Source organism: Ascaphus truei, chromosome 12, assembly GCF_040206685.1.
Source record: "Ascaphus truei isolate aAscTru1 chromosome 12, aAscTru1.hap1, whole genome shotgun sequence".
In the NCBI taxonomy this organism is placed as follows: Eukaryota; Metazoa; Chordata; class Amphibia; order Anura; family Ascaphidae; genus Ascaphus; species Ascaphus truei.
This window is the reverse complement of record NC_134494.1, coordinates 44504925-44519480: the sequence shown is the minus strand read 5'-3', so window position 1 is coordinate 44519480 and position 14556 is coordinate 44504925. Positions and strand designations below refer to the sequence as shown.

Genomic DNA, 14556 nt, shown 5'->3' with positions numbered 1-14556 from the left:
GTGATACAGTGTGTATAATGATACAGTGTGTGTGTGTGTGTGTGTGTGTGTGTGTGTGTGTGTGTGTGTGTGTGTGTGTGTGTGTGTGTGTGTGTGTATGATAGTGTGTATGATATTGTGTGTGATATAGTGTGTGTGTGTGTGTGTGAGTGTGTGTGTGTGTGTGATACAGTGTATGCGATACAGTGTGTGTTATATAGTGTAACTGTGCACGCAATGTCTTGTATATAATGTATACCATGGTCATTTATGTAACTGTATTTGTAACCATGTATTATTTTATTTTACTCTGTGCTCAGGACATACTTGAAAACGAGAGGTAACTCTCAATGTATTACTTCCTGGTAAAATATTTTATAAATAAATAAATACATGTGTGTGTGTGTGATACAGTGTGTATAATGATACAGTGTGTGTTATATAGTGTATCTATGTGTGTGTGATATAGTGTGTATAATGATACAGTGTGTGTGTGTGTGTGTGTGTGTGTGTGTTATATAGTGTATCTATGTGTATGTGTGTGATACAGTGTATGTGATACAGTGTATGTGATACAGTGTATGTGATACAGTGTGTGTGATGATCCTGTATACAGACCTCAGTGCTGAGCGCTCAGAGTGGAAGCTCGGGCAGTGTGCGCATGTCACACACACACACACATACACACACACATACACACACACACACACACACACACACACACACACACACACACACACATACAGTGTCACACACACACACACGGTGCAGTTCCTGGGGAAGTGCAGGAATGAGTCCCGGGCGGCGACACTGAATGGACAGGGGCCCCCCCGGCACTCCCGGACAGGGGCCCCCCCGCACACCCGGACAGGGGTGGGACTCCCCACACACCCGGAAAGGCCCCACTCCCCCCGGTGCTCTGGGACATGTGGCTCCTGTACTTGCTCCTTGGCTTTGTGGGTAAGTACAGGGTGTGGGGCGGTATAATGGGGTGTGGGGCGGTATAATGGGGTGTGGGGCGGTATTGTGGGGTGCCCACCCGGGATGCTCCTCCCCCTCCGGGACGCAGCACAATGAGGAGGAGGGGAAGGGGGGTCTTGTGTCACGTGACTGCTCTCACACCCCCCATGTTCCCTGCTGAGGCCTGTCTTTCAGGGGCCAGAGACCCCTCCACTGAGCCCCCCACACCCGATATCTCTGCACTGAGCCCCCCACACCCGATATCCCTGCACTGAGCCCCCCACACCCGAGACCCCTGCACTGAGCCCCCCACACCCGATATCCCTGCACTGAGCCCCCCACACCCGAGACCCCTGCACTGAGCCCCCCACACCCGAGACCCCTGCACTGAGCCCCCCACACCCGATATCCCTGCACTGAGCCCCCCACACCCGATATCCCTGCACTGAGCCCCCCACACCCGAGACCCCTGCACTGAGCCCCCCACACCCGAGACCCCTGCACTGAGCCCCCCACACCCGATATTCCTCCACTGAGCCCCCCACACCCGATATCCCTCCACTGAGCCCCCCACACCCGATATCCCTCCACTGAGCCCCCCACACCCGATATCCCTGCACTGAGCCCCCCACACCCGATATCCCTGCACTGAGCCCCCCACACCCGATATCCCTGCACTGAGCCCCCCACACCCGATATCCCTGCACTGAGCCCCCCACACCCGATATCCCTGCACTGAGCCCCCCACACCCGAGACCCCTGCACTGAAGCCCCTTATAAAGAGACCCCCCACTGAACCCCCTTATACAGAGAACACCCCACTGAACCCCAAACACCCGATATCCCTGCACTGAACCCCCACAACCGATATCCCTCCACTGAGCCCCCCACACCCGATATCCCTCCACTGAGCCCCCCACACCCGATATCCCTCCACTGAGCCCCCCACACCCGATATCCCTGCACTGAGCCCCCCACACCCGATATCCCTGCACTGAGCCCCCCACACCCGATATCCCTGCACTGAGCCCCCCACACCCGATATCCCTGCACTGAGCCCCCCACACCCGATATCCCTGCACTGAGCCCCCCACACCCGAGACCCCTGCACTGAAGCCCCTTATAAAGAGACCCCCCACTGAACCCCCTTATACAGAGAACACCCCACTGAACCCCAAACACCCGATATCCCTGCACTGAACCCCCCACACCCGATAACACTGCCCCCCTCACACAGTCCATACGCTGCCCCCTCATACAGTCCATACGCTGACCCCTCATACAGTCCATACACTGCCCCCTCATACAGTCCATACACTGCCCCCTCATACAGTCCATACACTGCCCCCTCATACAGTCCATACACTGCCCCCCTCATACAGTCCATACACTGCCCCCTCACACAGTCCATACACTGCCCCCTCACACAGTCCATACACTGCCCCCTCACACAGTCCATACGCTGCCCCCTCACACAGTCCATACACTGCCCCCCTCATACAGTCCATACACTGCCCCCCTCATACAGTCCATACACTGCCCCCTCACACAGTCCATACACTGCCCCCCTCATACAGTCCATACACTGCCCCCCTCATACAGTCCATACACTGCCCCCCTCATACAGTCCATACACTGCCCCCCTCATACAGTCCATACACTGCCCCCCTCATACAGTCCATACACTGCCCCCCTCACACAGTCCATACACTGCCCCCTCACACAGTCCATACACTGCCCCCCTCATACAGTCCATACACTGCCCCCTCACACAGTCCATACACTGCCCCCTCACACAGTCCATACACTGCCCCCCTCATACAGTCCATACACTGCCCCCTCATACAGTCCATACGCTGACCCCTCATACAGTCCATACGCTGCCCCCTCACACAGTCCATACACTGCCCCCTCATACAGTCCATACACTGCCCCCTCACACAGTCCATACACTGCCCCCCTCATACAGTCCATACACTGCCCCCTCATACAGTCCATACGCTGACCCCTCATACAGTCCATACACTGCCCCCTCACACAGTCCATACACTGCCCCCTCACACAGTCCATACACTGCCCCCTCACACAGTCCATACACTGCCCCCTCACACAGTCCATACACTGCCCCCTCACACAGTCCATACACTGCCCCCCTCATACAGTCCATACACTGCCCCCTCATACAGTCCATACACTGCCCCCTCACACAGTCCATACACTGCCCCCTCACACAGTCCATACACTGCCCCCTCATACAGTCCATACACTGCCCCCTCATACAGTCCATACACTGCCCCCTCATACAGTCCATACACTGCCCCCTCATACAGTCCATACACTGCCCCCTCACACAGTCCATACACTGCCCCCCTCACACAGTCCATACACTGCCCCCTCATACAGTCCATACACTGCCCCCTCATACAGTCCATACACTGCCCCCTCATACAGTCCATACGCTGCCCCCTCATACAGTCCATACGCTGCCCCCTCATACAGTCCATACGCTGCCCCCTCATACAGTCCATACGCTGCCCCCTCATACAGTTCATACGCTGCCCCCTCATACAGTCCATACGCTGCCCCCTCATACAGTCCATACGCTGCCCCCTCATACAGTTCATACGCTGCCCCCTCACACAGTCCATACACTGCCCCCTCATACAGTTCATACACTGCCCCCTCATACAGTCCATACGCTGCCCCCCTCATACAGTTCATACGCTGCCCCCTCATACAGTTCATACGCTGCCCCCTCATACAGTCCATACACTGCCCCCTCATACAGTCCATACACTGCCCCCTCATACAGTCCATACACTGCCCCCTCATACAGTCCATACACTGCCCCCTCATACAGTCCATACACTGCCCCCTCACACAGTCCATACACTGCCCCCTCACACAGTCCATACACTGCCCCCTCATACAGTCCATACGCTGCCCCCTCACACAGTCCATACACTGCCCCCTCACACAGTCCATACACTGCCCCCTCATACAGTCCATACACTGCCCCCTCATACAGTCCATACACTGCCCCCTCATACAGTCCATACACTGCCCCCTCATACAGTCCATACACTGCCCCCTCACACAGTCCATACACTGCCCCCCTCATACAGTCCATACACTGCCCCCTCATACAGTCCATACACTGCCCCCTCATACAGTCCATACACTGCCCCCTCATACAGTCCATACGCTGCCCCCTCATACAGTCCATACGCTGCCCCCTCATACAGTCCATACGCTGCCCCCTCATACAGTCCATACGCTGCCCCCTCATACAGTCCATACGCTGCCCCCTCATACAGTTCATACGCTGCCCCCTCATACAGTCCATACGCTGCCCCCTCATACAGTCCATACGCTGCCCCCTCATACAGTCCATACGCTGCCCCCTCATACAGTTCATACGCTGCCCCCTCACACAGTCCATACACTGCCCCCTCATACAGTTCATACACTGCCCCCTCATACAGTCCATACGCTGCCCCCCTCATACAGTTCATACGCTGCCCCCTCATACAGTTCATACGCTGCCCCCTCATACAGTCCATACACTGCCCCCTCATACAGTCCATACACTGCCCCCTCATACAGTCCATACACTGCCCCCTCATACAGTCCATACACTGCCCCCTCATACAGTCCATACACTGCCCCCTCACACAGTCCATACACTGCCCCCTCACACAGTCCATACACTGCCCCCTCATACAGTCCATACGCTGCCCCCTCACACAGTCCATACGCTGCCCCCTCACACAGTCCATACGCTGCCCCCTCATACAGTCCATACGCTGCCCCCTCATACAGTCCATACACTGCCCCCTCACACAGTCCATACGCTGCCCCCTCACACAGTTCATACGCTGCCCCCTCACACAGTTCATACACTGCCCCCTCACACAGTCCATACGCTGCCCCCTCACACAGTCCATACGCTGCCCCCTCACACAGTCCATACGCTGCCCCCTCATACAGTCCATACGCTGCCCCCTCATACAGTCCATACGCTGCCCCCTCATACAGTCCATACACTGCCCCCTCATACAGTCCATACGCTGCCCCCTCATACAGTCCATACGCTGCCCCCTCATACAGTCCATACGCTTCCCCCCTCATACAGTCCATACGCTGCCCCCTCATACAGTTCATACGCTGCCCCCTCATACAGTCCATACGCTTCCCCCCTCAATCAGTCCATACGCTGCCCCCCTCATACAGTCCATACGCTGCCCCCCTCATACAGTTCATACGCTGCCCCCTCATACAGATCATACGTTGCCCCCTCATACAGTTCATACGCTGCCCCCTCATACAGTTCATACGCTGCCCCCTCATACAGTCCATACGCTTCCCCCCTCAATCAGTCCATACGCTGCCCCCCTCATACAGTCCATACGCTGCCCCCCTCATACAGTTCATACGCTGCCCCCTCATACAGATCATACGCTGCCCCCTCATACAGATCATACGCTGCCCCCTCATACAGTTCATACGCTGACCCCTCATGCATTTCATACGCTGACCCCTCATGCATTTCATACGCTGCCCCCTCATACAGTTCATACGCTGACCCCTCATGCATTTCATACGCTGACCCCTCATGCATTTCATACGCTGCCCCCTCATACAGTCCATACGCTGACCCCTCATACAGTCCATACACTGCCCCCTCATACAGTCCATACGCTGCCCCCCTCATACAGTCCATACGCTGCCCCCCTCATACAGTCCATACACTGCCCCCTCATACAGTCCATATACTGCCCCCCTCATACAATTCATATACTGCCCCCCTCATACAGTCCATACACTGCCCCCTCATACAGTCCATACACTGCCCCCTCACACAGTCCATACACTGCCCCCTCACACAGTCCATACACTGCCCCCTCACACAGTCTATACACTGCCCCCTCATACAGTCCATACACTGCCCCCTCACACAGTCCATACACTGCCCCCTCACACAGTCCATACACTGCCCCCTCATACAGTCCATACGCTGCCCCCTCATACAGTTCATACTTCCCCCTCACACAGTCCATACACTGCCCCCTCATACAGTCCATACGCTGCCCCCTCACACAGTCCATACGCTGCCCCCTCACACAGTCCATACACTGCCCCCTCATACAGTCCATACGCTGCCCCCTCATACAGTTCATACTTCCCCCTCACACAGTCCATACACTGCCCCCTCATACAGTCCATACACTGCCCCCTCATACAGTTCATACGCTGCCCCCTCACACAGTCCATACACTGCCCCCTCACACAGTCCATACACTGCCCCCTCACACAGTCCATACACTGCCCCCTCACACAGTCCTTACACTGCCCCCTCACACAGTCCATACACTGCCCCCTCACACAGTCCATACACTGCCCCCTCATACAGTCCATACTTCCCCCTCACACAGTCCATACACTGCCCCCTCACATAGTCCATACGCTGCCCCCTCATACAGTTCATACTTCCCCCTCACACAGTCCATACACTGCCCCCTCATACAGTCCATACACTGCCCCCTCATACAGTTCATACGCTGCCCCCTCATACAGTTCATACTTCCCCCTCACACAGTCCATACACTGCCCCCTCATACAGTCCATACGCTGCCCCCTCATACAGTCCATACGCTGCCCCCTCATACAGTTCATACACTGCCCCCTCATACAGTCCATACGCTGCCCCCTCATACAGTTCATACTTCCCCCTCACACAGTCCATACACTGCCCCCTCATACAGTCCATACACTGCCCCCTCATACAGTTCATACGCTGCCCCCTCACACAGTTCATACTTCCCCCTCACACAGTCCATACACTGCCCCCTCATACAGTCCATACGCTGCCCCCTCATACAGTCCATACGCTGCCCCCTCATACAGTCCATACGCTGCCCCCTCATACAGTCCATACGCTGCCCCCTCATACAGTCCATACACTGCCCCCTCATACAGTCCATACACTGCCCCCTCATACAGTCCATACACTGCCCCCTCATACAGTCCATACACTGCCCCCTCACACAGTTCATACACTGCCCCCTCATACAGTCCATACTTCCCCCTCACACAGTCCATACACTGCCCCCTCACATAGTCCATACGCTGCCCCCTCATACAGTTCATACTTCCCCCTCACACAGTCCATACACTGCCCCCTCACACAGTCCATAAACTGCCCCCTCACATAGTCCATACGCTGCCCCCTCATACAGTTCATACTTCCCCCTCACACAGTCCATACACTGCCCCCTCATACAGTCCATACGCTGCCCCCTCATACAGTCCATACGCTGCCCCCTCATACAGTCCATACTTCCCCCTCACACAGTCCATACACTGCCCCCTCACATAGTCCATACGCTGCCCCCTCATACAGTCCATACACTGCCCCCTCATACAGTCCATACACTGCCCCCTCATACAGTCCATACACTGCCCCCTCATACAGTCCATACACTGCCCCCTCATACAGTCCATACGCTGCCCCCCTCATACAGTCCATACGCTGCCCCCTCATACAATTCATATACTGCCCCCCTCATACAGTCCATACACTGCCCCCTCATACAGTCCATACACTGCCCCCTCATACAATTCATATACTGCCCCCCTCATACAGTACATACACTGCCCCCTCACACAGTCCATACACTGCCCCCTCACACAGTCCATACACTGCCCCCTCATACAGTCCATACACTGCCCCCTCACACAGTCCATACACTGCCCCCTCACATAGTCCATACGCTGCCCCCTCATACAGTTCATACTTCCCCCTCACACAGTCCATACACTGCCCCCTCATACAGTCCATACGCTGCCCCCTCACACAGTCCATACGCTGCCCCCTCACACAGTCCATACACTGCCCCCTCATACAATTCATATACTGCCCCCCTCATACAGTCCATACACTGCCCCCTCATACAGTCCATACACTGCCCCCTCATACAGTCCATACACTGCCCCCTCATACAATTCATATACTGCCCCCCTCATACAGTCCATACACTGCCCCCTCATACAGTCCATACACTGCCCCCTCATACAGTCCATACACTGCCCCCTCATACAATTCATATACTGCCCCCCTCATACAGTCCATACACTGCCCCCTCACACAGTCCATACACTGCCCCCTCATACAGTCCATACACTGCCCCCTCATACAGTCCATACGCTGCCCCCTCATACAGTTCATACGCTGCCCCCTCATACAGTCCATACGCTGCCCCCTCATACAGTCCATACGCTGCCCCCTCATACAGTCCATACTTCCCCCTCACACAGTCCATACACTGCCCCCTCATACAGTCCATACGCTGCCCCCTCACACAGTCCATACGCTGCCCCCTCACACAGTCCATACACTGCCCCCCTCATACAATTCATATACTGCCCCCCTCATACAGTCCATACACTGCCCCCTCATACAGTCCATACACTGCCCCCTCATACAGTCCATACACTGCCCCCTCATACAATTCATATACTGCCCCCCTCATACAGTCCATACACTGCCCCCTCATACAGTCCATACACTGCCCCCTCATACAGTCCATACACTGCCCCCTCATACAATTCATATACTGCCCCCCTCATACAGTCCATACACTGCCCCCTCACACAGTCCATACACTGCCCCCTCATACAGTCCATACACTGCCCCCTCATACAGTCCATACGCTGCCCCCTCATACAGTTCATACGCTGCCCCCTCATACAGTCCATACGCTGCCCCCTCATACAGTCCATACGCTGCCCCCTCATACAGTCCATACACTGCCCCCTCATACAGTCCATACGCTGCCCCCTCATACAGTCCATACGCTGCCCCCTCATACAGTCCATACGCTGCCCCCTCATACAGTCCATACGCTGCCCCCTCATACAGTCCATACACTGCCCCCTCATACAGTCCATACACTGCCCCCTCATACAGTCCATACACTGCCCCCTCATACAGTCCATACACTGCCCCCTCATACAGTCCATACACTGCCCCCTCATACAGTCCATACGCTGCCCCCTCATACAGTCCATACGCTGCCCCCTCATACAGTCCATACACTGCCCCCTCATACAGTCCATACACTGCCCCCTCACACAGTCCATACACTGCCCCCTCACACAGTCCATACACTGCCCCCTCATACAGTCCATACACTGCCCCCTCACACAGTCCATACGCTGCCCCCTCATACAGTCCATACACTGCCCCCTCATACAGTCCATACACTGCCCCCTCATACAGTCCATACACTGCCCCCTCATACAATTCATATACTGCCCCCCTCATACAGTCCATACACTGCCCCCTCATACAGTCCATACACTGCCCCCTCATACAGTCCATACACTGCCCCCTCATACAGTCCATACGCTGCCCCCTCATACAGTCCATACACTGCCCCCTCATACAGTCCATACACTGCCCCCTCATACAGTCCATACACTGCCCCCTCATACAGTCCATACACTGCCCCCTCATACAGTCCATACGCTGCCCCCTCATACAGTCCATACACTGCCCCCTCATACAGTCCATACACTGCCCCCTCACACAGTCCATACACTGCCCCCTCATACAGTCCATACACTGCCCCCTCATACAGTCCATACACTGCCCCCTCACACAGTCCATACACTGCCCCCTCATACAGTCCATACACTGCCCCCTCATACAGTCCATACACTGCCCCCTCATACAATTCATACACTGCCCCCTCATACAGTCCATACACTGCCCCCTCATACAGTCCATACACTGCCCCCTCATACAGTCCATACACTGCCCCCCTCATACAGTCCATACACTGCCCCCTCATACAGTCCATACACTGCCCCCTCATACAGTCCATACACTGCCCCCTCATACAGTTCATACACTGCCCCCTCATACAGTCCATACACTGCCCCCTCATACAGTCCATACGCTGCCCCCTCACACAGTCCATACACTGCCCCCCTCATACAGTTCATACACTGCCCCCTCACACAGTCCATACACTGCCCCCTCACACAGTCCATACACTGCCCCCTCATACAGTCCATACACTGCCCCCTCATACAGTCCATACACTGCCCCCTCACACAGTCCATACACTGCCCCCTCATACAGTCCATACACTGCCCCCTCACACAGTCCATACACTGCCCCCTCATACAATTCATATACTGCCCCCCTCATACAGTTCATACACTGCCCCCTCACACAGTCCATACACTGCCCCCTCATACAGTCCATACACTGCCCCCTCATACAGTCCATACGCTGCCCCCTCATACAGTCCATACACTGCCCCCCTCATACAGTCCATACACTGCCCCCTCATACAGTTCATACACTGCCCCCTCATACAGTCCATACACTGCCCCCTCATACAGTCCATACACTGCCCCCTCATACAGTCCATACACTGCCCCCTCATACAGTCCATACACTGCCCCCTCATACAGTCCATACACTGCCCCCTCATACAGTCCATACGCTGCCCCCTCATACAGTCCATACGCTGCCCCCTCATACAGTCCATACGCTGCCCCCTCACACAGTCCATACGCTGCCCCCTCACACAGTCCATACACTGCCCCCTCACACAGTCCATACACTGCCCCCTCATACAGTCCATACGCTGCCCCCTCATACAGTCCATACACTGCCCCCTCATACAGTCCATACACTGCCCCCTCATACAGTCCATACACTGCCCCCTCATACAGTCCATACACTGCCCCCTCACACAGTCCATACACTGCCCCCTCATACAATTCATATACTGCCCCCCTCATACTGTTCATACGCTGCCCCCTCATACAGTCCATACACTGCCCCCTCATACAGTCCATACACTGCCCCCTCACACAGTCCATACACTGCCCCCTCATACAGTCCATACGCTGCCCCCTCATACAGTCCATACACTGCCCCCTCATACAGTCCATACGCTGCCCCCTCATACAGTCCATACACTGCCCCCTCATACAATTCATATACTGCCCCCTCATACAGTCCATACACTGCCCCCTCACACAGTCCATACACTGCCCCCTCATACAGTCCATACGCTGCCCCCTCATACAGTCCATACGCTGCCCCCTCATACAGTCCATACGCTGCCCCCTCATACAGTCCATACACTGCCCCCTCATACAATTCATATACTGCCCCCTCATACAGTCCATACACTGCCCCCTCATACAGTCCATACACTGCCCCCACATACAGTTCATACACTGCCCCCTCATACAGTCCATATACTGCCCCCCTCATACAATTCATATACTGCCCCCCTCATACAGTCCATACGCTGCCCCCTCATACAGTCCATACACTGCCCCCTCATACAGTCCATACACTGCCCCCTCATACAGTCCATACTTCCCCCCTCATACAGTCCATACACTGCCCCCACATACAGTTCATACACTGCCCCCTCATACAGTCCATACTTCCCCCCTCATACAGTCCATACACTGCCCCCACATACAGTTCATACACTGCGCCCATATACAGTTCCCCTCTCTTCACTCTGTCCCCTCTCTTCCCTCTCTTCCCTCTCTCCGCCATTCTCTTCCCTCTGTCCCCTCTCTTCCCTCTCTCACCTCTCTTCCCTCTCTCTGCCCCTCTCTTCCCTCTGTCCCCTCTCTTCCTTCCTGTGTCCCCTCTGTGTGTGTGTGTGTGTGTGTGTTCACATACTGCTGCAGGTTATAGTGACACTCTGTTGCCCCCAGCTGGGGCAGAGAGGGGAGCTTATTGCCTGTGTTTGTAGAAAGGTAGGGGGAGGGGAATAGTAGGTAGGGAAACCTTCTAATATTTCCATATATCACCCCCCCCCCCATAATAGTTTTGTTTGAGTTTGAGTGCCGCCTAAAGCAGCGGTGTAATGAATGCTGCTTATCAGCACAACACTAGTACGCATGCGCATAGGTCTTGAACTAGCATACACTGTGAATTAGCATATAGACCATAAAGTGACAAAGGTCTATGATACTAAACTTGCATGACGTAATGTCTTCATGGTTGGGAATAAGGGGTACCATCTACACCATTCCTTTGTCAGCCGATCGCGTAAAAACACAGGCGGGAGACCCGCTGGCGTCCCTGGCAACCCGCGGTGATCAAGGTAGCCTTGCTCATGCGCAGAGGAAAAAAGCTCGCTGTGAAGGGAGTGGAACCTATAAACACCACACTCCCCTGCCAACCGATGGCGGAAAAACACCAGCGGGAGACCCGCTGGCGTCCCTAACAACCCACAGTGATCAAGGTAGCCTTGCTCATGCTCAGAGGAAAAAAGCTCGCTGTGAAGGAGGTGGAACCTATAAAAACACCAACAGAAGTTGTCAATGTATATGAACAGAATATGGTGCTGTAGCAACCACACAGCGCATGCGCAAAACCCACTAGTACAGCCAGGTCCACTAATCATACATACAGCAATACTGTCCCTCCCTAACTAGCACCAAGAAAAGAAAGAAATAAAACCAAAAACAGCCTTAACTGGCCAGACAGACAACACTAAGCACAAAGAAAATAAATAAACAGTAATATATATATATACAAAAGAAAAAAGGAAATAAACACACAGAGAGGGAAAAAAAGGGATGCAAATGGGGGATAATGAAAAGGACAAGGTAACCAAAGGAAGCATCCAGGATTAGCAAGCAGACAATACTGCCAGAGCAATTGAAAGAAATCCGGTACAGAAGAGCTTAATGAGGTATCCTTAAACCGGTAAACACCACATCAACAGAATGGGTATAGTTATAGGCAAGAGGTTCAAATAGTATTACACAGGGCACTTCAAACACACACAAAAATACACGGGAAACCCAGATAATTGGTCATGTGAATATGCTGAGACAGAACGGACGCACATACCAAGTGCATGGACTAAAAGGAGCATGATGGCAGTGGTCGACACGAAAGGGTTAACGGCGTGGTAAGATGCTGCTCGCCCATATCGTATCGCACCACAAAGAACCAACCCAGGCATCCTTAAACCGTACAAAGTCCAGTCCTTAGAAACCCGTCAAGTCATAATCACGATGAAGACCATGGGGATGCAAAGTCCCCTATTCGTGTATCCAGAAGGCTTCTCGCTTTTTAAGGATAAAAATCCTATTGCCTCCACGTGTCGGTTTCAAGATGTGGTCTATAACTTGGACCCATAACTGGCTAATGCTCTTCCCTGCAGACAAGAAATGGTCGGACACCGGCTGGTCTTGTACTCGACACCTGATCGTGGATTTATGTTGACTAACCCTCTCCTTAAGTTTCCGGGTGGTCTCGCCAACATAAGCCACGCCGCAAGGGCACTATATCAAGTACACCACAAAACCTGTATTACATGTGGAATAATGCTTCATGTGGTACGGTCGTCCTGTTTGGGGGTGCGTAAATGTTGCCGCACTGTGCACAAGATAAACATGGAAAAGTTCCCATAAGAGGTGTACCCAAAAATCTTGGTTTAGAGATTTTTGCGGTCCCAAAATCAGCCCGAACAACAGAGTTCCTGATAGTAGGTGCTCTTCTGTAGGATATCAAAAGTGATGCGGACAATATTTTATTATTTTATTAAGTTTAGCATCAGTTTCAATAAGATGCCAGAACTTACTGATAAGACGACTCATATATGCACTGGCCATGGAAAATGTGCTAACAAATGGAATACTGCCCGTCACCTTGTTAATTCTTTTAGGACAAAGCAAAAGTTCCCTGTCCATAGTCGATACGGATGTCCTGTCCTGTCTGTCTCCAACACTTCCCAAGGATAACCTCTGGCTTCAAATTTATCCACCATCTGGTGTAGCCTAATGTCAACATTCATTGGTCACTCACGATCCTCTTTACCCTGTACAACTGGCTCTTAGGGAGGGAGCATATAGTATGAGGATGAAAGCTGTCATATAATAAGAGAGTGTTGCGGTCCGTATTTTTAGAATACACATCTGTGAATACTATTACCAGATAGGTAAACTCTAGTGTCCAGAAAACAGACCTCATTTAGGTCGTAATGTATTGTAAAACTGATAGTATCCAAAACTGTGTTTAGTTGTTGATGTGTATATATAAAGCCCCCGGACGAAGCTAAGGGGCGAAACGTACGTCGGGGTTTCTGTGTGTACTCCCTGGTGCCCATCCATGACCCACTGCTGAGCTGATTTAGCACACTTGAAACAGGATTACATCAGAAATTACATTTTTGGTGCATGCAAAGCACTTTATTTGCACATGGTGACTTCGAGGTGGGGTGGGGTGGGGTGGTGGTGGGGTGAGAGAGTCGGGCGCACAGGTCCAGGTGCTCTGGGGCATTTACAAACACCTCAAACAGATGTGCTGCTACAAAAAAACGCTCTTATTCCCATTGTGCAGAATCTGTGTCACTTTGTGTCAATGTATCAAGATGTTGTGCATCAGCTGTGGCTGGGCTACCACTGTGTCACTTTGTGTCAGGGACACGGAGTGATTACCTGGAGCAGTAAGGTGAGCCAGGACTTTTACATTTATATGATACTCAATATCCATCTTTTTTCCTCCTGTTGTTTGGCATATGGCCACCATGATTTGTAGAGCAATAAGGCACCCTG

The 14556-nt window shown here is 53.4% G+C and overlaps 1 protein-coding gene across 2 annotated transcripts in view; it reads left to right on the top strand.

Moving 5' to 3' along the window:
• Positions 1 to 611: 611 nt before the first annotated feature.
• Positions 612 to 14556, top strand: part of LDLRAD3 (low density lipoprotein receptor class A domain containing 3) — a 137358-nt gene continuing 123413 nt past the window's right edge. Inside the window, exon 1 of one of the 2 annotated variants that reach the window (XM_075567557.1) lies at positions 612 to 939. In XM_075567557.1, the coding sequence (XP_075423672.1) occupies positions 906 to 939 (34 nt within the window). In that variant the 5' untranslated portion in view covers positions 612 to 905. The remainder of the gene's footprint in view (positions 940 to 14556) is intronic. The other variant, XM_075567556.1, reaches the window with a different exon arrangement.